A 23,673-nucleotide genomic window follows, 5' to 3' on the forward strand; every position below is an offset into this window, starting at 1 on the left:
TCTCTCTCTCTCTCTCTCTCTCTCTCTCTCTCTCTCTCTCTCTCTCTGTCTCTCCCTCTCTCCCTCCCTCCTCTCTCTCCTCTCTTTTTCTTCTTCTTCTTCTTCTCTCTCCTCTCTCTCCCTGTCTCTGTCTCTATGTCTCTCTGTCTCTTTGTGTCTCTCTGTCTCTGTCTCTCTGTTTCTGTTTCTGTCTGTCTGTCTCTCTCCTAGCAAAGTTCTTATGGGTATAGACCAGCTTTGCCCAGCTGGGATGTGGCCAGGGACAACCAATCCATGGCTATTCTCTTTTATCAGAATAATTGCACACTTTATGTTTCAGGTTTTCTTAAGGATTCTGGTTTCATTATATAGGAGTCATTATTGATAGATTTGTGTGTTGTTGACCCCCCCCAGGTCCACCACCCTCCAATGGTCCTTATACTTTGCAATTCAACTCAGACTAGATTAGTATGTTTGCTACTGAGCTAAGAAATCCCTCTATGGTCTTTTGGGGAAAGGCTGTTCCTTCTATCACATTAAAGTGGGAGCTCTTCACTTGGGGTCATTGAATATTAATCTTTTCTTTTTCCATCACTGCATTTTAACATAATTGGTTTTCTTTGTAAGCTCATGTATTTTATCATAGGATTCTGAGAAGGCTTCACCAGACTGCCAAAGTGGTCCAGAACACACAAAAAAATGTGAAGAACCCCATTTTAGATCAAAATTTGTATAGTTGTTTTGTGGGCCCAGCTTTCCTGATGCCCCAAGGACCAAGGTCAAAAGATCTCAGGAATTGTCAAAATGTATTTTTCAAAAAATAAGTTCCCAGACACCAGGTTAAGAACTTCTGATCTAGTCTAACCTCCTCATTTTCCAAATGGGGAAACTGAGAATCAGAAAGTGAAAATCACTTGCCCAAAGTCACAAGTGCTGAATCCTATAATCCTATATGGTTTTAGAGCTAAGATTTTACATAGTCTAGGGATTCTTCTCCTTTTTTTTTGCTTTTTTGGAGGGCAATTGGGGTTAAGTGACTTGCCCAAGGTCACATGGCTAGGTTGTTTTTTTTTTTTTTGGTGGTGTCTAAGGTCAGATTTGAACTCAGGTCCTCCTGACTGCCATTCACTGTACCACCTAGCTGCCCCTAGTCTAGGGATTCTTAACCTGTGTTCTGGGAGTTTGAATTTTTTTTAATTTGAATTTTTTTCAGTATAATAGGTTTCCTTTGTAATATCCTGCATTTGATTTTGTTTGCTTAAAAACTTGATCCTGAGAAGGGGCTTCATGGACTTCAAGGGTCAGTAGCTGAGCAAATGGGGCCAAGGATCGGCCCTTTCTACTCTTCTCCTTGTCGCCCTGGTCAGCCAGCTCCCGAATTCAGGCCCTGGGTCCCAAGGGGGCCCCGTGAGGGGGTGCTGAAGGCTTGTTATTTTTCCTCTCCATTACTGGAAAAAACCGCCTCCTTTTCACGTTTCCCTAGTGCTTGGGAGCGGGTGGAGGCGGGGAGAAGCAGCGTCAGCCAGTCGCCCTTGGATACAAGACATCTTTTCCAACGACTTCCATTCTTCCTGGAGATGTGTTCCCATGGCAACCCTTGGGCCCCGACACGTAGACGGGTGAGCTGCAGAAGTCTCATGGCCCTTTTGTCAGCCCTGGGAGCTCAGCTTGGGCCGCCTGCCCAAGCGGACTTCATCGTCCATCCTCCCAGCATGCCCATGGAAGAACAGGAAGGAGGAGGAAGGGGGGGAGGGGCGGGGTGGTGACAAGACTTCTCCCCCCAGTGGAGCTATGTCCGGGGCTGACCTGGTGCAGACCCTCGGGCGTGATACTACGGTGGAAGGAAAACCTCCACCAACCCAGGATTGAGCCAGACTTGGGGTATAAGAACTCCTAGGTTCGAATCCCGGCTCTGTGGAACCCTGGGCAAATCATTTTATTGACTTTGTTTCCTTTTCTGTAAAAAGAGAGGGATTCTTTAGTTAGAAAATACGTGGAAGGCTATTCCAGTGGAGGAGGCCAACGAATCTGGGAAAGCATGAGCAAGGAATGTGTTGTATTCATCTCTGAGAGTCCCCAGGGTGTAGTGGGCGCTCAGTAGGAGCTCACCCTTCTTTTAACACTATATATAATTCACAAACTGACTCTAAAGAATTCCTTTAGATATAGAAGAGTACTCAAAAGCCAGCTAGTCTGACTGCGTCTTTTCTTAGAGTAGGAAACTGTGGCCTGGGGTGGGGGGGGCAGAGAATGGCCTAGGGTCACCCATAGGATCTTAGGCCTAGATCTGAGACTGACCTCAAAGGTTTAACCTCCTTCATTCTTGAGAGGGGGAAACTGAGGCCCAGGAGGGGAAGTGAATTAATAAATGAAACCAGGTGAGAGGGAGAAGAGAGAACCTTAGGAAGGAAGAGTCTCTAGTGGGGGTGGAGAGCAAGGCAGTTGATGAGAAGATGGTCATTGTACAGAGGAAGACCTAAGACCACGGTACAGTGGAAGGGACTTTTGAAGGGACATTCAGTGCAATCCTCTTGTTTTATAGATGAGGAAACTGAGGCTCTGGGAATTTGCCCAAGCTCAAAAAGGCAGTAAGTATTTAAGGGAGGATTTGAAGCCAAGGCCCTACTGCCATCTCTCCTTCACTGAGCTGCATCTGACATGCCCAAGGTCACACTGGTAGTCAGCCTCAGTCAGAGGGATGTTCTTTGGCTGCTTACTGATATTCTCCCCAGTTCGTCTCCTCTCACTCCTTCTTATATTTCTATGGTTTTTAGTTGTTTTTTTTTTGGGGGGGGGGCAGGCCTGAACCCATGATTTCATCAGTGTGGAACTTCCAGTGTGGAAACTCCATTGATGCAGTTCCAACTGGACTTCAATCCATATTGATCACCCAATCAAGATTCAGGTAGCCATCATCTCCCAAGCTCCGGGCCACTCTTCCTTCCTGCATGAGTTCAGAGCCTGACTCCCAGCCTTTCTCTCCTCCCCAACTCCTACTCTCATACTAGGGGACTCCAAGGGTACACAGGGATACTCCCTTAAACAGCCCAAGCTCCCACTTTCTCAGTTCGCTCACTTCCCATGGCCTTCACCCCCACCCCACCTCAACTACCCACAGAGATGGTCATGGCTTTGATCTTGTCATAATCCATTTCCATGTTCCGGAGCTCTGATCACAGGCACTGGCACTCTCCTCCTCTCCCCATCTCAACGCATTAGTGAACCAGTTCGACTTTGCAATCAAATCCCTTGCCCCCTCTTCTGCCAGTCAATACACATTTATTAAGCGCCCACTATGTGCTAAATACTGTGCTAAGCATTGAGGATACAAAGAAAGGTAAAAGGCAGACCCTGCCCTCAAGGAGCTCACAATCTAATAAAGAAGACAACATACAAACAACTACGTACAAACAAGCTATATACAAGAGAAATAGATAATCAACAGAGGGGAAGGTACCCGAATTAAGGGAGATTGGGAATGGCTTCTTGGGGGTGGGGAAGGGGAAGGGGATTCATGTTGTTGGGGTGGGGCAGGCGGGTTGTGAAGGGCTTTCAACACCAAACAGAGGATTTGATATCTGATCCTGGAGGTGATAGGGAACCCCAGGAGTTTGAGTTAGGGAGGGGGTGACATGGTCAGACTTCACACTTCAAGAAAATCACTTTGACAGCTCATTAAGGACCAGACCTACGCTTTAAGAAAATCACTTTGACAGTTGAGGACGGCCTGGAGCGGGGGACACAGGGGCGAGATCAACCAGCAAGCTACTGCAAAAGTCCAGGTGCGAGGTGATAAGGGCCTTTACCAGGGGGTGGCAGTGTCAGAGGCTAAAAGGGGCTGGGGGCTATACAGGAGATATGACAAAAACGTAAAATATAGAGGCCATGACAACCGATCAGGAATGGAGGAGTATGTGAGGATCTGGAGTGTGACACTGGGGCTGTGACTGGGCAGTAACAGGGGACTTAGGAAGAGGGGGAAGATACTGAGTTCAGTTCTGGACATGTTGATTTTAAGATGTTTACAGGAAATCCAATTCCAGATGTCCAATGGGCAATTGGAGATGGGAGACTGGAGGTCAGCAGAGGTTAAGGCTGGATAAGGAGATTTGAGAATCATCAGCATAGAGAAGCTAACTGAATCCATGGGAGCTGGTAGATCACCTACAGCAAAATGGTGGAAAGGGACAAGAGGGCCTAGGACAGAGCTTTGGGGGACACCCACAGTGAGGAGGCGTAAGTAATCTGGATGAAGGTCCAGCAAAGGAGACAGAAGGGATAGTCTTATAGGTAGGATGAGACTCAGGAGAGGGTGGTATCCTGAAAACCTGGAGAGAAGAGAATATCAAAGAGCAAAGGGTGATCGACAGTGTCAAAGACTACGGAGAGGGCAAGAAGAATGGGGATTGAGAAAAGGCCATTGGATTGGGCAGTTAAGAGATCACTGGTAACTTTGGAGAGAGCAGTTTTGGTTGAGTGATGAGGTCAGAAGCCAGACTGTAGAGTTAAGAAGAGAGTGAGAGGAGACGGAGTTTGGCCACAAAAGGGAGGAGAGGTATGGGATGAGAGCTAGCAGGGATGGATGGATCATGTGACAGGCTTTTGAAGATCAGGGAGACGTGGGCATGTTTGTAGGTAGTAGGGAAGGAGCCGGTGGACAGGGAGACTGAAGATATGGAAGAATGAGGGTGATAGAGGAGATGGGATGGAATGGGATCACTTGGGCACGTAGAAGGCTTTGCTTTGGCAAAGATTAGGGCCACCTCATGATGTGAGACATGAGTGGAAGAGAAGATAGTGGCAGAAGGCATCTGAGTGATAGATAAGGAAGAGGGAAGAAGAGGGAGCTCACTGCAAATGGCCTCAGCTTTTCCAGTAAAATGAGGCAAGGCTCTCAGCTGAGGGGGAGGTTTGGGGTGGGAGGAGGTCTGGAAGGGTCACTGTGGACAGTGGGACAATGAATCCATTAGGGAGGTGTGAGAGGATTGCCTCTTAGTGGTGAGGGCCCAATTGAGGTAACAGATTTTATTGGACCCAGTCAGCACAGTTTTCTCCACCTTTGTTCAGCAGCACGTGTGTGGAAGAGAAGGCAGCAGATGGTGGGAGTGATTCAAGGCTGAGGCTTGGTGGTGGCAAGACTGGTTACAGAAGGGAGCAAGGGACTCAAGGTAAGAGGGCAGTGTAGAGTTGAAATGGTTCACCAAAGGGTTGAGATGGGGAAGGGAGAAGTGTAGAGAGTATAGGAGTGATGGCCTAGGAAAGAATTGAAGGGCTGATAGATTGGAGGTCATGGTATGAATGGAGAACAGGATGTGGGGTTACAAAACAGAGGAAGAGGTGGAATGACAATAGATTGTGACCCAATGAGGGAATTTTGGAGCTTATGATCATGGAAGTGGTACATTTGTGGGTGATGGCAAAAACAAGGGTTGGCCATCTCTGTGTGTGTGTGTGTAGCTGAGTTGGGGTGGAGAAGCAGGCCATGGGAAATGAACAAGTTGGGGAAGCATCTCTGTGTATGTTGAAGTCCCCTAGTACGAGGACAGGAGTCAAGGAGGAAAGACTGGGAGCCAGGCCCTGAACTCATCCATGAATGCAGGAGAGTGGCCTGGAGGTCAGTAGGCAACAGCTACCAGAATTTTGATTGGGTGGTATGAACTGAGTGAAATTCTGAGGGGAAATTACTGAGTGATGGAGGTAGAGAATGAATCTAGAAGAGGCCATGGGGAGCAAGGAATATTCCAACTCCCCTGCCTTGACCAGTGAATTGGGGGAATGAAAGTGCATCTAGTGCCAGGGAGGCTATGTTGTTGGGAGGGGGGCAGGAGATGGAAAAAGCGCAAAAGGAAAAGATTGAAGACAAAAGCAAGTTTGCCGCCTAGCGAACAGGCATTGCAGAGAGCACAGTGGGCTCTCTAAAGCTGGGCAGCTTTAGAGTGAGTCATCAGAAGAGCGAGATTGGACTGGAGGGAAAACGAATGTGGGAGCAGATAACGGATAGTGAGCACGCTTTTTTTGGGGGTTCACAATCACTGGAACACGGATAGATTGGCCCTCCACCCTAGGAGGAGGGGGAATGTGGCGCTCAATGATGACGTCGGGATCTTCTGGATCCTCTTCCAGTGGGAGGCAGGAGACCTGGGTTGATGAAATGGTGTTTTCTCCCCATTCCCCAAGGTCAGGAAACTGGCTCACGACGGAAGTGCGTTTCTCCTCTCTGTCCTCTGACTGGAGAACCGGCATGGTGGAAAGGGGTGTTTCTTGTCCCACCTCTGATGTCTTGCCAAACCCCACACTTGGATTACTCCCACCATCTGCCGACTCTGCATTTATTCCCATGCTGCTGAGAAAATCACAAAACTGTGTTGACTGGGTCATCCACAAATCTGTTACATCATCTCAACTGGGCCCTCACTGCAGCAAGGCAATCCTTCTACACCTCCCTAAAGGATTCAATACATCAACTATTTCAAACCTTTTCAACCCTTAAGTGTCCAAAAGCATTTCCAACCTTAGCTGGGAATCTTGCCTCATACTCACCAAAAAAGAAAAAAGGAAAAAGAAAAAAGTGAAGGCAGAATGCCAGGGCTGGGAGAGACTTTAGCACACAAAGTCAGATGTGGGAAGGTGCCCTGAACACGAGTGTCAGAGCTGGGAGAAGGAGGCTTTAGAGCCCAGTGTTACTTTTTCTGGGTCTGGCGAATCTGACACAAGATTTCCTCAGCTCTCCTCACTTCTCTTGGCTCAGAGCCCCCACCCAAGAAACCTGGGCAAACAATTGTTCCCCACCCCCCAGTAACCAGACACTTGCAAGCACACAGTCACATTTAAGTTTTATTCAATGGAAGCGAACAAAGGAGAGAATTTTAGGAGCCCCTATTAGTTCCAATGATATTAATAAATCCCAGATAGGAGAAAAACTCTGGCAGGGGCACCTTAGCCACCGGCCTGTTCTCACCAGTTTTGAAGCAACAGTGAGAACAGGGGTGTGTGCTTTTCTCCCCAGCTGCATGCCATGCCTTGGGGCGCTAAAGGAAGGGTATCTACTGATAAGACGGCACTGGGGAAGGGGGGTAGCAGTCAAGCCTTAGGGATCGCTGGTGAGGTACAGGTTAGCTTCTAACTTAGGAATCTAAACTTGGGTACAGAAGCAGGAGACCCTACAAGGTCCTGGGAAAAGCATTTGGGGTGAGGCCTCGGAATCCCCTTTGCAGCACTGTTCCTGAGGAGGTTGGTCCAAGGGGCCACAGGACAATAGCACTAAGTATAAACACAGCATTAAGTAAGCAAGGGGTCCCTTCTGCTTGGCTGGCGCTGGACAGCATGGTGGGCAAGAGTACGCCCTTCTCTGGGAAGCAGAGAAAAGGAAGAAGAGATGGAAGCCAGCTCCACTGTCAGAGCCCTGCTGGGGCATCAGCATCAACTAGTGGAGTCCAAGGCGGCAAAGGCCTGGAGATGCTAGGGGCCCACGGCCTTCCTTAATGGAAGGAGAAGGTGCCAGGGAACATGCTCAAGATGCTGACAAGCTGTTTGCTTGGCCCCAGAGGGTAGGACCAGGAGCACTGGTCAAGCGGCAGAGGCAGAATTGGGCTCCAGGCCTGGTATGGGCCCCAGCAGGGGAAGCCCTCAAGTTGAAGTGGGATGACTACTTATCAGGGGCGCTGCTGCAGAGGGGATTCCTGGGCTGGGGGTCCTTCTCAGGCCCCCAACCCAGGCCAGCTCTGGGAGGAACACAGGCCAGCAGGCCTCTGTTGCAGAGCAAGGAAAGTAGGGTTTATTTTTTTTCTCCAAAAAAAAAAAAAATACAACCAACACTAATCAAAGTCAACTGAGGTGGGCACCTTGGTTTCCAGTGCTTGTGGGGGAGGGGGAGTGTCTGCACAGAGGGGGAGGGGCGCCCTTCCCACCCTGAGGTTAGAACAACTGGATGTTGCCTTTGAGGCTATGTAGCTCATTCTGGGTCCACAGTGGGCCTTCCATGTTGGGGATTCTCAGGTCCAGGGAACTGGGGAGAGAACAGACGCTTCAAGCTTAGGGTGCGGTGGAGTGAGGGCCGGACCCAACCCAATTAAAGCCGTCCCAAAGTGGCCTGAGGTGTCTCAGGAACCAGTGGGCTGGCTAGCTAGCACCTCATTGGAGGCCTTCAGGCAGAGCCTGGCTGCCCATCTTCCAATTCTGGCACCAACCATGTGACCCGAGGCTGGGTCCTAAGAGATGACAAACAGCAGAGGGTTCTGGGAAGACTTATCTGAGCTGACACAGAGAGAAGAAAACCCGAGTGGGGAGATGATCAAAACAATAACCAAAATAGCACTAGGGCCTTGGATTAGACCTGGGAAGCTCCTTCCACAGTGCAACTTAGCCTCTGACAGAGCTACCGAGAGGTTAAGTGACTGGCCCACAGCCACGATGCGTCAAGAGGTAAGACTTGAACCTAGGGCTTCCAGCTCTTTTATGCCACACTGACTCTGCCTCCAACCAGGTCAATCAAAGTGTTAAGAGGTGGCCAGGCTCTGGTCGCCTGCCATGAACAATCTCGGTCAAAGAAAACAAAGGAGAAAACATACTTCCCTTTTCTCAGTAGAGGTGGGGGGCTATGGGTAAGGAATGTGGCATATGCTGTCAGACTCAGCTGCTAGGTCAATTTATGTTAACTGTTTTTCTCTGTTCAGTGGAGATGGGGGGAAGGGGTCGTGGGGAGGAGGGAGGATGGACTGAGAAATATCTGTGGTATGGGAACAAAAAGTGCCAACAGAACATAAAAAAATAAAATCCTAAGCTTTGGAGCTGGAAGGGCCCATACCAAGGGGGAGGAGCAGCAAGCAGCCACCATCCAGGTGGGCCCCAGCAAGGCCAGCCTGACTTTAGCTCCTCCTTCTCCTCCCCTGAGGGCCTCAGAGGCATCCTGGGGGTGGGGGGCTGGGGGGCGGGGAGGCTGAGTTTCCCATGTGATTTTTCCTAGGGTAGGAGGATGGCTCCCTGGCTATTGGAGCAGCTAGGTGGCTGTGCCTACCAGAAGAGGAAGTGGGGCAGGACAGAGATACTCACCCAAAGGTGGATGAATGGGGCTCATCATCCAGCTCATGGATCACAGGCTGGTCCAGGACAGATATCATGGTGTAGTTCTCCACCATCAGCTCATCAGGGTCGTCAGTCTGGCCTGGAATCTTGCCCAGCGGTAATTCGCTCCAGTTTATGTCATCTAGATGAGAGGGATTAGACAGCTAGTGCCAGGAAGAAGCCTGGAAGCCAATCCCTCCATTTTACAGATTTGGAAACTGAGGCCTAGCCAGGGCCAGAACCTTGGCCAGAGCAAGGTGGGGAAAGGCTCCACAGTCTTATTTCCTGCCCCCTCCCCCCTCTCTGTCTTTCTGGCCCATCTCAGGCCCAGAGAAGTCTCTCCTGGTCTCTCCCTAGGCCAGCAGCTACCACTGGCTGGCAGGCCATCCACCCCCCTGAGGAGCCCTTTCCCCAGCCCTGCTCCACACCCTCCACCCCAGCAGCCCTATGGACCACCCAGAGGTGCTCCCCTCTAGCATCTGACCCAGCACTCCCTGGGCCCCAAGTGTGCCAATGACTGGGGCTCAGGAGTGTGAGCGTGGCTGCAGCTGTGCGTCTGGGATGGGGGAGGGAGAGGGGTGGTGACAGCGCCTCCTTCAGCCTTTCCGGTGTTCTTCTCTACTGTATCTGGGGGAGCCGGGCTATTAGCTGCCAACCCTCCTCTGGGTCCCCTGGAGGAACTTGGGCCACACAGTACATTGCAAAAAGCACTGGTTTTGTAGTTAGAAGGCCTGGATTCAAATCCTGCTCCTGACACAGAAAAGGTACTCCTTCCCCCTGTCCTCACACCCCCATCAGCTGAGGGGCCTGGCTCAATCGCAGCCCTCTGCAGGTGGCGCCAGGCCTGGGCCCCTTACCTAGGCACAGCTGCCAGGGGGAGCCCTCCAAGCCGGCCTGCTTTTCAGCCAGCATCTCCGGAGTCTCCTTCAGCACGGCCTCCTTCACCGGCTCTGGATCCACTTCCATCACTTCATCTTCAGATGATTCTTCAGACTCAGTCTCTTCCTCCTCCTCCTCCTCCTCCTCCTCCTCCTCCTCCTCTTCCTCCTCTTCACCTGGTTTGCGATTCTTCCTCTTCTCCATCATGAGAGCCCGTTTCACCTGCCACTGAAGGCTTTCCAGGGTGTAGATGGGCCTGCGCAGGGGGGTGGTCCCTTCCCAGGGCTTCGTGCTAGGAACGGGATTCCCACCCTGGGTGTAGATGGTGCAGAGACACATGAGCTTCTCCTGCGAGTCCAGGGGTAGCTGGGGCTCCATGGCCTTGAGGATCCTGGGCAGAAGGTTGGGAGGACACAGAAGATCAGGGAATGGCCATCTTGGCCATCCTGTGGCCTCCCCACCCCAGCCCTCTATGGGAGAAGTGAGCAGAGGAGGCTCCAAAGCCCGGCCCTGGGGCCTTCACTTCCTGCCTCTCTCAGGCCCTCCCATCTGTCACTGTGTTCTATGTCACTGTCTTTGGCTCCTTCTCCAAAGAACATTTTTTAATGAAGGAAAAACCTCTTTTAGTTAGTGAAAATCAAGGTGTCATTGCTGGAAGCTTAACTCATGGCCCTAAAACTTAGTCTGTTTAAGCTTAGACCAGGCACTGTGTCTCTCGGGGCTTCAGTTCCCCTAGAAAAGGTAGAAGGGGGGAAAGGGGGGGGGCTTCCTGTTTGTGTAAGTCTGTCCCTGAGAGGGAAGGCTGAGGGCTAGGAGATGGGCCAAAGTCTACCCAATAGCCGACCCAAGCCAATTGCATATGATCCCATTTGGGGCTTACAGCTGGAGAAGGTGGGGACTGGCCCAGCAGGTGGCATCCAGGCAAACATCAAGGAGCTGGGACCAATTCAAGGAAAATTTGCGGGGTCCCATTTTCCAGCTCTTCCGCACTGACCTCTGGCTAGAGGTGAGGCGCTTCTGGCAGGGTCCTGAGGAGAGCGAGAGAGAGAGATCCTGGTGCCCACCCGACTCTGCTGTCCAAGGCCACCCCCCCCCCCCCAAGCTTGCAGGACCAATCCCAGAATCCTTAGCCTCAAAGCCTTTCTATCTGGGGGAAGAGCCCTGAGACTAAGAGGGGGACCTCCCAGTCACCAATGACCTGCCCACCCAGACCTCACATGGCACTCAGCACTTTCCTCTTAATGCACTCTAGGACAAACCTTCATCAGAGAAAAAATGTGGAGAGGCTTACTCAGCATTACACGGCCAAGGCATGCACAGCAAAGGCTGCCCTGCCACATCTGCCTGCTTCTCCATTCACTGTGTAATACTGTGTATCAGCCTTACCTGTATCTAGGTCTCATTTCTCATTGGACTGTGCCCTTCCTCTGAGGGTTCCTTTCTAAGCTCAGCAACTCCCCCAGTGCAAACCTCAGTAAAGGTGTATTTGAGGGAATTGGACCACATTGTGTATGTGAGGGTGTGGGGGGGACTGCCTGTCCCCTCTAGGGGAGACTGAGTTCAGGGCTCAGAGGGGAGATGTTCTCCATGCCACGCCCTGTGGCATCTGCTCAGAAGGCAGGGCGGCAAAGGGGGAGAGAGCAGGAGAGGCAGTGGTGCCAGCCTCTATCCCTCACCAGCAGGGGTATAGACCACCACCAGCTCATTAATCCAGCTGATGAGGTAGGCTGGACGGATCCCTGTGTCCCCACAATCCGGGAGGGTTTTCAGCATCTTCTCCAGCAGTTCCTGGATGAATGGGTGAGACTGCAAGCCCTTGAGGAGGGGCTGCCAGAAGTGTGAGAAGGACCTTGGCATCAGAAGGTTCACCAGATTCAGGACTTCTAATAGGGGCAAAGCAGAAACAAGAGAAACAGACTGAACTCAGCACTGAGAGCACAACAAAGCCCAACACTGTGACCCCTGGGCCAAGGTGGCTCCCTTCTCCAGCCCTCAGTGGTCTCTTTGGTAGAAAAAGAGAACTCCCTTCCAACCAGATCTTGTGAAGAAGTGTGTGTATGTGGGGGGTTGGGGGGAGGGCAGGGGGACCCAAGCCTAGCCATGTCAGCCTAAGATGGGGTACCCTTCCAGAGCTGGCAGGGGAGGTGCTAAAGCTGTTACTGGGCCCACAAGCCCGCACCCGTTGGCTGGATCTTCAAAGCCTCCAACTGCTCAATGGTAGGGATGAGGAAGCCTTCATCAAGCAGGGTGTCCACCACATAATTTCTGGAACAGGAAAAAATACCAGGTTCACCAACTTTGGAGGCCAGGGGGGGAGGAAGGGGTTGGCAGGCTGAGGGCTTCTTTGCAGCGCTGCTGGCTCAGTTAGAAGGGGGCCAGCCTCAATCTCTGGAACGGGACAGCCCAAGGCCTGAAAGGAGGGACTCCATGGACAAGGGGACAGACGCCTGAGTCTCAGTTTCCCCCTCTGTAAAATGAGGGCAGTGGACTTGACAGCCTTGGGAAGGCTCTTCTGGCACCCTGTGATTCTTCTTGATCCTGTTCTCCATAGGCTCTTGGTCCAACTCCTATAGCTGGCAGGGTCCCTGGGCCTAAGAGGGAAGGGTGGAGCCCACTAGCCTCTGGGGTGTTTCCTTACTCCCAGTTACAAAGGAAGAAAACTGAACCTCAGAGAGATCAAGCCATTTGCCCAAGATCACTCTGCTATTAAGTGTCAAGGCTTTAACCCCTTCAATTTACTGATTAGGAATTAGGCCCAGGGAGGTGAAGGTCAAAGAGGTAGGAAGTACCAGAGCAGCTAGGATTTGCACCCAAGTCCCAACCTCTAACTTCCTGATGCCCTCCTTCATACCGGCTCTCCTTGGACAGCTTCTTCAGGCGTCCTACCAGGCGTTCCACCTCGCGGGTGGACTTGGTCCACAATTTCACGGCCTTGGGCAGCTGCCTCGAGCGCCGGAGTACCTGTTGGTGGAGAGAGCCCAGCTTAGGGACGTCCTAGTGGGTGAGCCTCCGTCATAGGGCCAGAGCTCAAAGGCAGTCTGAGCACCCCCACCATGGAAGGAGCAGCCACACAGGACATATTCAAAGCTACACCGTGCCCGAGGGACTGGACAGCACCTGACTGCCAGTGCTCTGGCCTGGGCTCAAGGGGTGAGCTACTAGGGTTGGCCCATCACCCAGTGATTTAGTTAGGCCTTCAGGGCAGGTAAAAAGAGTCGGGGGGAAAGGTGGAAAGAGTTAGAACCCCTCCCTCTGGGAAAAGAGGTTGTAGTGCCCTTTTGGATACAGGAGTTAGTGGGAGAAGCTGTACCCAAGGGAATGACCCAAAGGCCCCCAGTGTGTTCATAGCCCTCCAGCACTAACACCAACTCCCCCGGCCACCCTGAGCCCTGTGACCACAAGAGCAGAGTCTGCCCTGACTGAGCTGACTGTCCACATTGCCTTGGCAATGGTCCGACTGCACCAGGGTTCCTCCATCCTTCTGCTGGCTCCCTCCTTGGGTGCTGGCTCAATATGGGGGCTGCTGGACAGCGCCTCCTCTGAAGTTGGTGGGAGGCAACATCCAGCAGGAACATGGGTTTATTTACCTTAAACTGTTGTTCTCCATATGACACCAGCAGTTTCCGGATTTTTTCTAAAGAAAGCAAAACGACCCCAGGCCTGACTACTCGTGGTCCAGAGCTGCTCTGGACACCGTAGCACCACACGGAAAGATGACGGGAGGGGCGGCTGGCGTCCTCCCTGCTCAGCTGGACACTTCTGCTCAGGCACGCCTGTATGTACACACATTCCTAGCAGTGTGGGTGGCCCTGAGTGGGTTCTATGTGTGGGCCTTGCTCCTGTTTAACATGAGGAAGACTCTGGCCAGAGGCTCTGGATCTGGAGTCTCCTCATTCTCTCACTAGCTATGTGAACTTGGGTGAATCTCTTTCCCTCTCTGGGCCTCAACAGTTTCTTGGTTTGATTACTTCTATGGTGTGCCAGTGCCTGCTTCCTCCCCACCACAAGCCGTACCTTGTAGGTCCTTTTCTTTCTGAGCTTCTTCAGAAAGTGGCTCCTCCTGGGGGGGCTGCTCCTCCTCCTCCTCCTCTTCCACTTCCTCCACTTCCTCTGCGGCCTCCTCCACCTCGCCACCCTCTTCATCCTTACCCATCTCAATCTCTCGGATACGCACCCCTGAGTCCCAGGGCTCACCCAAGTTATTCCCCAGCTGGCGGCACCAATAGGTCCGACGGAGCCACTCCAAGACAAATTCACAGCCTGTAGGAGGCAGAATGAGAGGGTGCTGGCTCATGGGGCCTAGCCAGGAGAAGCCATCAGAGCACAGGTTCTCCTCGGGCCAATTTCCAAAGCCCCCCCAAGCCCAGCCCCACTTCCAAAGGGGAAATGTTACCTCTTCTGCAGGTACTCAGTCTGGGTAGATTCCTGTGAGTCAGATTGTGGCGAAGGTTCACGACCCACTCTGGGATATGCATCTGGGGTGGGGAGAGAAAAGAAGAGATGGGGGACAGAGAAGGCCAGGGAGAGACAGACACACACACAGGGGAAAGAGGTGGAGGAAGAAGAGACACAGCATAGAGGGGAGGGGGAGAAAAAGCCCCAGCTGCACATCACCTACTGGGACTAGAGCACCTTCCCTTACCGAGAACCTTGGCTTCCTCCTAAGACGACCCTACTTTGGGCAGCTTCTCTGAGAAGAGCTGCCTGCCCAGGCCCAGCAGGAGGTGCTGCCCATCTGTTTACACACAATTGTGTGAAATACTTATCAGATGGGGCTGTGATACCTCCTGGAACCTTGCTTTCCTCTTCCATCTTGCTGGTGAAACCAGTAAAAAGCAGCCTCACTTCTACTGTGCCAAGAACATCACAATAGTCTCAGGAAGGCTTCAAAAAGTGACTGGATGGCCTTGTCCACAGGAAGGAGCTTATGGAAGGGGGTTAAATTAAGAGCTCTCTGAGACCCTTCTAATCTTCCTGTCCTTGGTTTCTCTGATCTCTCCACCTCAGCCCCTACTTTGGAAAGCTGACTCCATCATGACAGGTTCATGGCATGGCACGTACCTCGTGGGCCAGACGTCTCAGAGGAATGTTGATGATCTTCTGCTTCGGCTCAGTGATAAGATTCACAAACCTAGGGGTGGGAGAGAGGATGCCATGATTAGACTTTGACTTAGTCAAATCATTTTAGCTGCTGTGGGGAAGATGGACTGGGGAGGGCCAGACCATTTATGAGGCTGCTGCAATAGCCCAGGGGGGAGCCTGCTAAGGAGGAGGAGGAGGGGAGAGGGAGGAAGAAGAGGGGGAAGGGGAGGGGGAGGAGAAAGAAGAGGAAGTGAAGGATGGGGAGGAAGAGGGGGAGGAGGAAGGAGGGAGGAGGGGGAGGAACAGGAGGAGGATGAAGAAGAGGGTGGAAAGAGGAGGAGGGAGGGGAAGAGGATGGGGAAGAGAAGGATGGGGGGAAGAGGAGGATGGGGCTGCCAGCAGGGCCTTGCTAAGCCAGAGAAGAGCATCCAAGAGAAAAAGGTGGCTGACTGGCCAGTCTAGGGGTGCCTAGCACCAAGGACAGCACCTGAGAAGAGGTGATGTTTGCCAACTAAGAGATCAGTAGGTACTTTGGAGAAAGTAGCTTCATTTGGGGAATGAGATGTGGTCATTGTAAAGGGGTAAAGAATGAGAGAAGTGTCGCTAGGTTTTCTGGGAGTTTGGCATTGAAAAGAATGGCAGCTTAAGAGCAATCAAATGAGGGAGGGTTTGTTGGGGAGGCCTGCCCATGTCTGTCAGCCACTAAAGATGAGTGAAGAGGATGATGGTGTATTGGAGGAGAAGTAACTTGGTCAAGGCCATGCAGGCAGGAAGCAGCTGGGACTGCCAAGCCTGCCTCTCACCAATCCTTGCTGTTCTGGAGGCCCTCTGGGGAAGCCTCCCCAAGGCTTACCTGACCAAAGCCATTCCATAGAGGAGCACGAGCTCCTGGGAGCCCAAGGCAGAGGTTCCATCCAGAAGCTTGCAAAGCACCAGATCTGTTGTGCAGGCCACGGCCAAGGGGAGGTTGTTGCTGCACCTGAAGGGGTAGACTCGATTAGAGCAGCCCCCCACCCAGGGGCTTTTATAAATACATAGAAATAACCAAATAAATAATCCTCCCCCTCCCTGGGAACACCTAAATCCCCTTCAAAGGAAACAGCGGTAATTGCCCCTGCTCTCCAGAAGGGGAGCCAGAGAGCTGAGGAGATAGCCTTCTTCCCTCTCCCTGGGACCGCTTACATCTCCTTCAAAGGGAACAGAGGTAATTGCCCCTGCTCTCCAGAAGGGGAGCCAGAGAGCTGAGAAGATGTGGCCGAGGTGGTGATGCTTGGTTGCCTAGCAACCCTTCGTTGCCTAGCAACCTTTGGTTGCTTAAGAGACCTCACTGCAGACCAGGGATTAAAGCAGAGAAAGAACAAATGCGTGGGTGGAGGAGGGAGAGGGGAGGGAGCCTCTGCAGATGGGCACAGGGAAGGAAGGCGTCCTTCATATTTACAGCTCACAATACCCAAGAACTGTGGGACTTGGGGCTCATGGCTGCCTCTCCTGCCCCCCCCCCCCCCATCCATTATAACTGCTTCTCCATCAATTCTACTCCTAGGCTTTCCTGCTTTGTAAACCGAGGGGGCTGGTCCCATGCCATTTTTAAGATTCCAACCAGCTCAGCCTGTCCTCAAGGACCTCTCTGAAGGCTGCTCCTCACACAGGTCTGTCCCTGTGAAAACTGGCCGAAAGATTGCATTCTACCAGCCTAGCCAATGACACCTCAATGCCTCAATGGCACTACTGTACCCACACTTGGCATTACAATGTGTCTTTGGACACTTAGATCAGAGCTCTGGAGGTGGAAAGGATCTCAAAAGCCAGAGGGGGAAACTGAGGACCAGAGGGAGAAGTCTTCTTTTTGAATACTCAGGTGATCAGAAGGCACCATTTCTCACACCAGATAGGGGAGGGGTTCAGATAGGACCATTTGCTAAGCTTTTATTTTTGGGCAGAGGGGAATCTTTTTTTAGGGGCTAGGAAATCTTCCCCCATGTCTGGAGGACCCTCCCTCTTCACCTCCACCTTGTACAAGCCCCAGCTGCTTCTCCAGCTGTTAGTGCTGTGGTAGGCAACAGAGCCCTTGAATCAGGGTTCATATTCTACCTCTGACACTTCCTAGCTGCTTGATCCTTGCAAAGTCACTCAATCCCTCTGAATCTCAGTTTCTCCATCTGCAGCCTTTAATGCTTATGAAGAGTTTTGGAGACTACAGAAATATGAGTTACTATTTGTATAGATAGGGTGTCCCAAAAATCTTAGTGCACTTGTCAGTTTTTGATAGCTTACAACTGCATTAAGACTTCTGGGACATCCTGTAAATTATAGATAATTATGGGAACCTACTGCCTCCCCAGATAGAATGTCAGCTATTGGAGTTAAGGGTCTGTTTTGCTTCTGTCTTTTGCACAGTGTCTGGTCTTAAGACAAAGGAAGTATGGTACATAAAATTTGGAGGAAGAGACATAGGTTCAAACGCCATGCTTTGTTTCTCATTATTTGTGTGACAGGCCCTGGGCAAGTCAATTATCCACTGTGGACCTCAGTTTCCCCCTTCCCAGCTCCACAGCTTGGCCATTTTGCTGGCCCTCTTCACTCTCCTTTTGCTTCCTTTTGGTGTGTCATCATCTCCCAGGAGAGGGACTGGCTTTGTTTTTATCTGTATTTTCCAACTAGAGCTCAGCATAGGGCCAGGCAGGGGCTAAATAAATATTGATTGATTGATTGACTTGACTGCCTCCATGGTCTCTTCCACTTCTAAGTGTGACCTGGGGCCAATTACTTTACCTCTTTGTTGCCTCAGTTTCCAGAACTAAAACCGGGGGAGGAAAGGGGTGTGAGATTAGCTGACCTCAGCGGTCCCTGTATGTAACCTCCCTAGCTGTTTGCCCTTCTTCTGTAAAATGAGGGGGGTGGACTTGCTCGCTTCTAAGACTCCTTCCACTCAGCTCCGTAATATTTACTGATGAATTCTAGCTAGGGCTAGGTGGGGAACAGCTCGGATGGCGGGGATGGGTGGGGGGACTGCGGCAGGGATTACATAGGTTGCTTTAGGGAGGATGGGGGGGGGGATGTTGTGCATGCGCATTGCCCATTGCCGCATTGCGGATGCTGGCAGGACCCATTTATAATATAAGCTAGCTAGGAGAAAGATGGGGGCGGGCCCTCGTGCAGGGACAAATCAGGGATTTAAGGAGCCATTCAAACCTCCTCACCTGTTGTGGGGTGGGAGGCTTCTTTGTCTCCGATTTGGGAGTTCAGCCTTAGACTGCAGTCTGGGAGAAGGGAGGAGGGAGGAGGGAGGAGGAAAGTCAGTGAGGAGGGGGTACTAGCTCAGAGAGAGGAGAGGCGAGGGATTGGGTTTTTGGAGCATGCGGGGTACAGTGCGCATTGCGGCACTGCAGATGCTGGCAGTACCCATTTCTAATATGGATCGGGTGGGACAAAGAAGGGGCGGACCCTCGGCCAGGGGCCAAACAGATTTCTGGGGTCCGTTGTGGGGGGGGTTCCTTTGTCTCCGCTTTGGGGGTGGGGGGTCTGGGGCCAGGGCACTGGCAAAGGGGGTAGAAGGGGGGGTAAGCAGCTAAAATGAAAGGGGGCAAGGTTTAGGCAGGGATGACATAAGAGTTGCTTTTGGAGCATGCGGGGTACAGTGCGCATTGCGGCATTGCCGCATTGCAGATGCTAGCAGAGCCCAAGTAGAATAGGGGCTTGGTAGGACAAAGATGGGGGCGGGACTTCGGGCAGTGACCTCTCAGAGAGAAGAGGCCATTCACACCCACCCTTCTGTCTAGGGTATGGGGCGGGGAGCGGGCTCCTTTGTCTCCGCTTTGGGGGTTCGAGCCTGGAAGATCAGCTGGGAGGGGGGAATAGCTCAGATGGAGGGGGGGTGGTCTGGGCAAGGATGACATATTAGGTTGCTTCTGGGAGCATGCGGGGTACAGTTGCCGCATTGCAGATGCCAGCCTTTATAACATGGGCTTGGGTGGGACAAAGAAGGGGGCGGGTCCTCTGCGCAGGGACCAATAAGAGATTTATGGGGCCATTCACCCCCACAATTTTTGTGGGTGGGGGGCTCCTTTGTTCCAATTTTTGGGGTCCAGGCTAGGATTGGGGCTGGGGAAGCAAAGCCAACATGAGAAAACAATAGGGTAGCTCATTTGGCGAGGTGGGGGGGGGCAGCTATGAGACAGAAGGTTGCTTCTGGAAGGATGCGGGGTACAATGCGACCTGGGGATGCTGGCGAGTCCTTTTATCACTCCGGCCAGGTCTAACAAAGAACGGAAAGAGCCCTCGGGCAGGGACCAATTAGAGATTTAGGGAACCGTTCTCCCTTAGACGCCTGGAGGATTTCTTTGTCTCCTCTTTCGAGGTTCGGGTCTGGGGGAAACATCCCGACCCGGTGGGGGGGGGGGGGTTTAAGGTCCCGAGGGGCGCACCCCCCCAGATCAAGTCCACCCAGCCCAGTTCGGCCCTGCCTCGCCCCGCAGACCCTTTCGGGCTGCTCCTCCTTCCCTTCCCGCCTCCCGCCTCCCCTCCTGTCTGCCTGCCTGCTCCCTCGCTCCAGCCAGCCGGCCGATCGGCCCAGAGCGCGCCCCCTCCCGCGTATGCTCACCTGCTCTTCCAGGCCGACACTCGGTTGAGCGCATGTCGCTGCAGCTCGGGGTCCGAGCAGAAGAGGTAGACCATGACCTGCTCCCACTCGGCCTTGCTGCGCCAGGCCACCACGCTGCGGCTGGCCACCTGCAGGGCTTCCTCCTTGGGGTCCTCCGGCGGCGGTGGCGGAGGGGGTGGCGTCGGTTCCGATTTCCTTTTACGCTGCCAGAGATCTCCGAAGGGCGCGGGCGCCGGGGCCCGCAGGGGCCCTTCCTCCTGCTCCTCCATGCTAGCCAGCGCACTAGCTGTCAGCAGTCGGCTCACCCAGGGCGGAACGACGCCTTGCTCTGTCCAGGGCAGCGCGGCCTCCGGCCTGGCCCCGCCCCGCCGCCGCCGCCTCCGCCCCCGAAGCACTCGCAAGAACATCCGCCTCCGCACGCCCCGCCTCGGCTGCAGCTCTGAACCCCACCCTCGCCGCAGCCGCAGTCGCAGCCGCCAGCGAAGACTCCTCCACCAATAGCAGCAGACGAGCTTAAGCCACGCCCTCCTCTGGGCCGCGCGTCCGCCCCAGGGCCGGAGCCGAGCTGCCCGAGGCAGGGGAAGCACGTGAATGACGGGAGCGCGCGCCCGCGGGATGCGGAGGGAGCGCGTGGCCAAGTTGGAGGCCCCGCACAGCGCGCCAGCGCCGGGCCCGCGCATGGCGGGATGTGGCTCGGGAGGGCGGAGGGGCTAGGGGAGGCGGTTCGGTGGCCTTCCAGTGGCTCCTCTGGGACACCTAGGCCGGCCTGCCTACCTGAGAGGCCTTGTCTAGGCCTCAGTTTACTCCTACCCTAGCTGGCCTCAGAAGCCCCTTCCAGCTCTATTTTCTGTGTTCCCGTATGTGACCGTGATCAAGTCACTGCCTCTGCCCGAATCTCAATTTGTTCTTCTGAAAAATGAGAGCCCTTGAGTGGAGAGCCTCCGGGGCTCCTTCCACCTCCAAAGCTGTGCGCCTAACTGCGTGACATTGAACAAGACACTTCTCTTTCCTAGGTCTCTAGGTCCTCTCTTCCATATAAGGAGAGGTGACCTCTGATGTCATTTCCGGTTTTAGTCTGCCCCTGTATCTCTTTCAATGGAACCTTCTTCCTATCACCCTGTGTAACCATCAGTGGCCCTTACAGTCTGGGCTGGCCTTTTCCCTCTTACTTACTTTACTTGGTGAACTCATCAGCTTCCTTAGAATTCATTACCTTCTCTGTGCTGATGATAAAAAAAATCCACCCCTCCACCTTGTATTTTCAACTGCCTTTCAGACATCTTGAATTAGATGTCCAGTACATATTTTGACGGGGGCTAGGTGACTCGTGGATAGAGTGTCTACACCTCCTGTCATGAAGACTTAGTTCAAATCCTGCCTCAGATGCCTCCTACATGTGTGACCATGGAAAAGTCACTTGTCCCTGTTTGCCTCAATTCCCTCATCTGTAAAATGAGCTGGAAAAGCAAGAATCAACAAGGCAAACTCAGTTTGTCCAGAATGGAACTCATTATCTTTCCCCTGAAATTGTTCCCACCTCCTACCTTCCCTATTACTATAAAGGGCACCAACCTCCTCCCAGTTCCTGAGCCTCTCAACCTAGGTAATCATCTTGGACTCCTCATTATCTCTCACCAAAATCCCCTATCCCATTCCCCATCCAACCTATTTTCAAGTCCTGCAGTTTGAATCTTTGCAGCATTTCTGGAATGAACGCCTTCCTTCCCTCTGCTCCCCCACTCTGGTCCAGGCCTTATCACTTCACACCTGGCAATAGCCTTCTTTGGGGGGAGGGGAGGCAGAGAGAGAAGTCTGCTTGCCTCAAGTCTCTCCCCACTCCAATCCATCCTCTATTCAACCCCAAGGTGATTTTCATAAACAAACAACCACCTAGACTTAATCATCGAATGGGTGTTGCCTCAGTCAAACTGAGACCAGTTAAAGACCTTAACTTGAAAAGGCCAATCTGGGGCCATCTCCAAGTCATCCTGATCTTGTCAATGGATCCAGATGGCTCTGGAGGAGAAAGTGAGGCTGGTGGCCTTGCACAGCCCTGCCTCACTTAAATCCAATTCACTTGCAAGTCATGGCATCACCTTCCTGATATCACGGTCCTCTTCAAGAACACAGGACAAGCAACAATAATTTTCGTAAAGCACAGATCGTATATGTCATCCCCTACTCAATAAATTCCCTATCACATCCAGGAGCAAATGCAAAATGCTCTTTTGGTGTTCAAAGCCCTTCATCAGCCAGTCCCCTCCTACCTTTCCAGTCTTCTCACACCTTACTCCCCTATGTGTACTCTTCCATCCAGTAACCCTGGTCTCCTGACTGCTCTACCAACAAGACCCTCCATCTCTCAGCTCTACACATTCTCTCTGGACTGTTCTCCCTCCTCCACTCAGCTCTCAGGCTTCCTTGAAGTCTCAACTAGAATCTCGTCTTTTGCAAGAAGGCTTCCCCAACCCTCCCCAGGGTTCATTATTTCCTGCTTATAGAGCTTGTTTGTATATATTTGTTTGCATGCAGTCTCCCTCTTTAGATTGTAAACTCCTTGAGGGCAGGGATTGACTGGGTCTCAATTTCCTGTTCTGCAAAATTGACTATTAGACAAAATTGGCAATTCAGACAATTGGCAATTAGACTCTGAGTCCCCTCCCAGCTTTAATATTCCACCTTCAAAAGTCCCTCCTAGCCTTGACATTCACTTTTCTAAGGCCCCTCCCAGTTGTGACATTGCTTGTTCTAAGTTCCCTCTTTGATATTCCATGTTCTGAGGCCCCTTCCTACTGTGAGATTTTTTGTTCTAAATCTCCAGCTCTGTGTTCTGTGTTCTAATGTCTCTCCCAGCTTTGACATTCTTTTGACATTCAAGCATTTGTCATAAAGTCACTTTGAGCTCTGACTTTCTGTATCCTAAGGTCTCTTTCCAGCTCTGAAATTCTACGTCCCTTCCAGTTCAGAAGTTGAATATTCTAAGATTCCCTCCAGCTCTAATATTCTCCATCTTAAATTTCCTACCAGTTCCTATATTCTCTGCCCCCAGATGTCTTCCTGTTCTCTAATCAAAAGTCCCTCTCAGATTAAGCACTGTGCAGCCTGCCATCCCTTCTCAGTTCTAAATTCTGTCTTGTAAGGGTCCCTCCAGTTCTTACATTCTATGTCCTGAAGTTGCTCAGAGCTCAGACAATCTCTCTTTTGTGTTTCCCTTTAGTTCTTCCAATCTCTCTTCTTTGGTTCCTCCCATCCTTACTTTCTCTAGTCTATACTCCTCCCTCTTCCAGCATTCTATGTTCTAAGGTCTCCTCCAGATCTCACAGCCTGTGCTCTAAAGGCCCTCCCAGCTCTTCCATTTTCTGTTTTATGAAGACTGGGTGGAACCATTGAAGTGGAATTCAACCAACATTTTGTTGTTGTTGTTATTGAGTCCTGCCCTACTCTTCATGACCCCATGGAGGGCACACCAGGCCCTTCTAGCCTCCACTATCTTCTGAAGTCTGTCCAAGCTCACGTTCATTGTTTCCATGACACCATGATCTCATCCTCTGCAGTCCCCTTTTCCTTTTGCCTTCAATCTTTTCCAACATCAGGGTCTTTTCCAATGAGTCCCACCTTCTTATCTACTTTGTGTCAAGCACTGTGCTAGGCAATGTGAATACAGAGGCCCCCAAAAGTGTCTGCCTTCAAGGAGCATATATACTATTGGTGCCAAAATGCATGTTCATAGAACATTCAATATAAAATCTATAAAAAGTAGATGAGAGGCAATTCTAGGGGGAGACAGTCTGAGTCACTGGCAGAACTGAGACAAGGCCCATATACAATGTGGCACCTGACTTGAGTCAACCTTGACAAAAGTCATTCCATGAGGAAGGGATGCTTTCTAGGGATAGGTCACAGCCTGGGCAAAGGCAAGGAAACTAAATGTCACCTGCACCCCACCCTGCCAGTTTCCCTGGCCCAGGGATTCTACCGGAGCCTGATAACAGAGCTGGACAGGAAACCAAGCCTCCACACCCTAACATGTGTGAAGAGGTTCCAGAACAAATCCAGTCCTGGCCCAAACTCAT

General features: G+C 52.0%; 1 protein-coding gene across 4 annotated transcripts; it reads right to left on the bottom strand.

Moving 5' to 3' along the window:
- Positions 1-3,238: 3,238 nt before the first annotated feature.
- On the bottom strand, positions 3,239-20,295 carry LAS1L (LAS1 like ribosome biogenesis factor). Of its 4 annotated transcripts, none has more exons than XM_069100389.1 (14): positions 19,601-20,295; positions 18,201-18,260; positions 15,854-15,979; positions 14,980-15,049; positions 14,312-14,393; positions 13,933-14,178; positions 13,506-13,552; positions 12,770-12,879; positions 12,098-12,183; positions 11,595-11,801; positions 10,799-10,946; positions 9,897-10,309; positions 9,028-9,181; positions 3,239-6,319 (listed from the first exon to the last, which is right to left on the bottom strand). In XM_069100389.1, exons 1-14 carry the CDS (start codon positions 20,278-20,280, stop codon positions 5,911-5,913), a joined length of 2,838 nt encoding a protein of 945 aa, XP_068956490.1. In that variant the 5' UTR covers positions 20,281-20,295; the 3' UTR covers positions 3,239-5,910. The 4 variants fall into 4 exon arrangements, with proteins under 4 accessions (XP_068956490.1, XP_068956491.1, XP_068956492.1 ...); XM_069100391.1 differs by lacking the exon at positions 3,239-6,319 and adding an exon at positions 6,796-7,984; XM_069100390.1 differs by lacking the exon at positions 18,201-18,260.
- Positions 20,296-23,673: the final 3,378 nt, after the last annotated feature.

The sequence above is a fragment of the Petaurus breviceps genome, unplaced genomic scaffold (assembly GCF_028583685.1).
Source record: "Petaurus breviceps papuanus isolate PSGF00001 unplaced genomic scaffold, PetGlider_PUasm1.0 400, whole genome shotgun sequence".
NCBI classification, from domain to species: Eukaryota; Metazoa; Chordata; class Mammalia; order Diprotodontia; family Petauridae; genus Petaurus; species Petaurus breviceps.

Excerpts from the sequence above, each read along its gene's own strand:
- LAS1L (XM_069100389.1), bottom strand. The coding sequence starts at position 20,280 with ATGCGCGGGCCCGGCGCTGGCGCGCTGTGCGGGGCCTCCAACTTGGCC. Across the intron at positions 14,394-14,979 it reads TGAGACGTCTGGCCCACGAG|ATGCATATCCCAGAGTGGGT; the intron begins GTACGTGCCATG and ends TCCCCACCCCAG. Across the intron at positions 12,184-12,769 it reads AAGCTGTCCAAGGAGAGCCG|AAATTATGTGGTGGACACCC; the intron begins GTATGAAGGAGG and ends TTCCTGTTCCAG.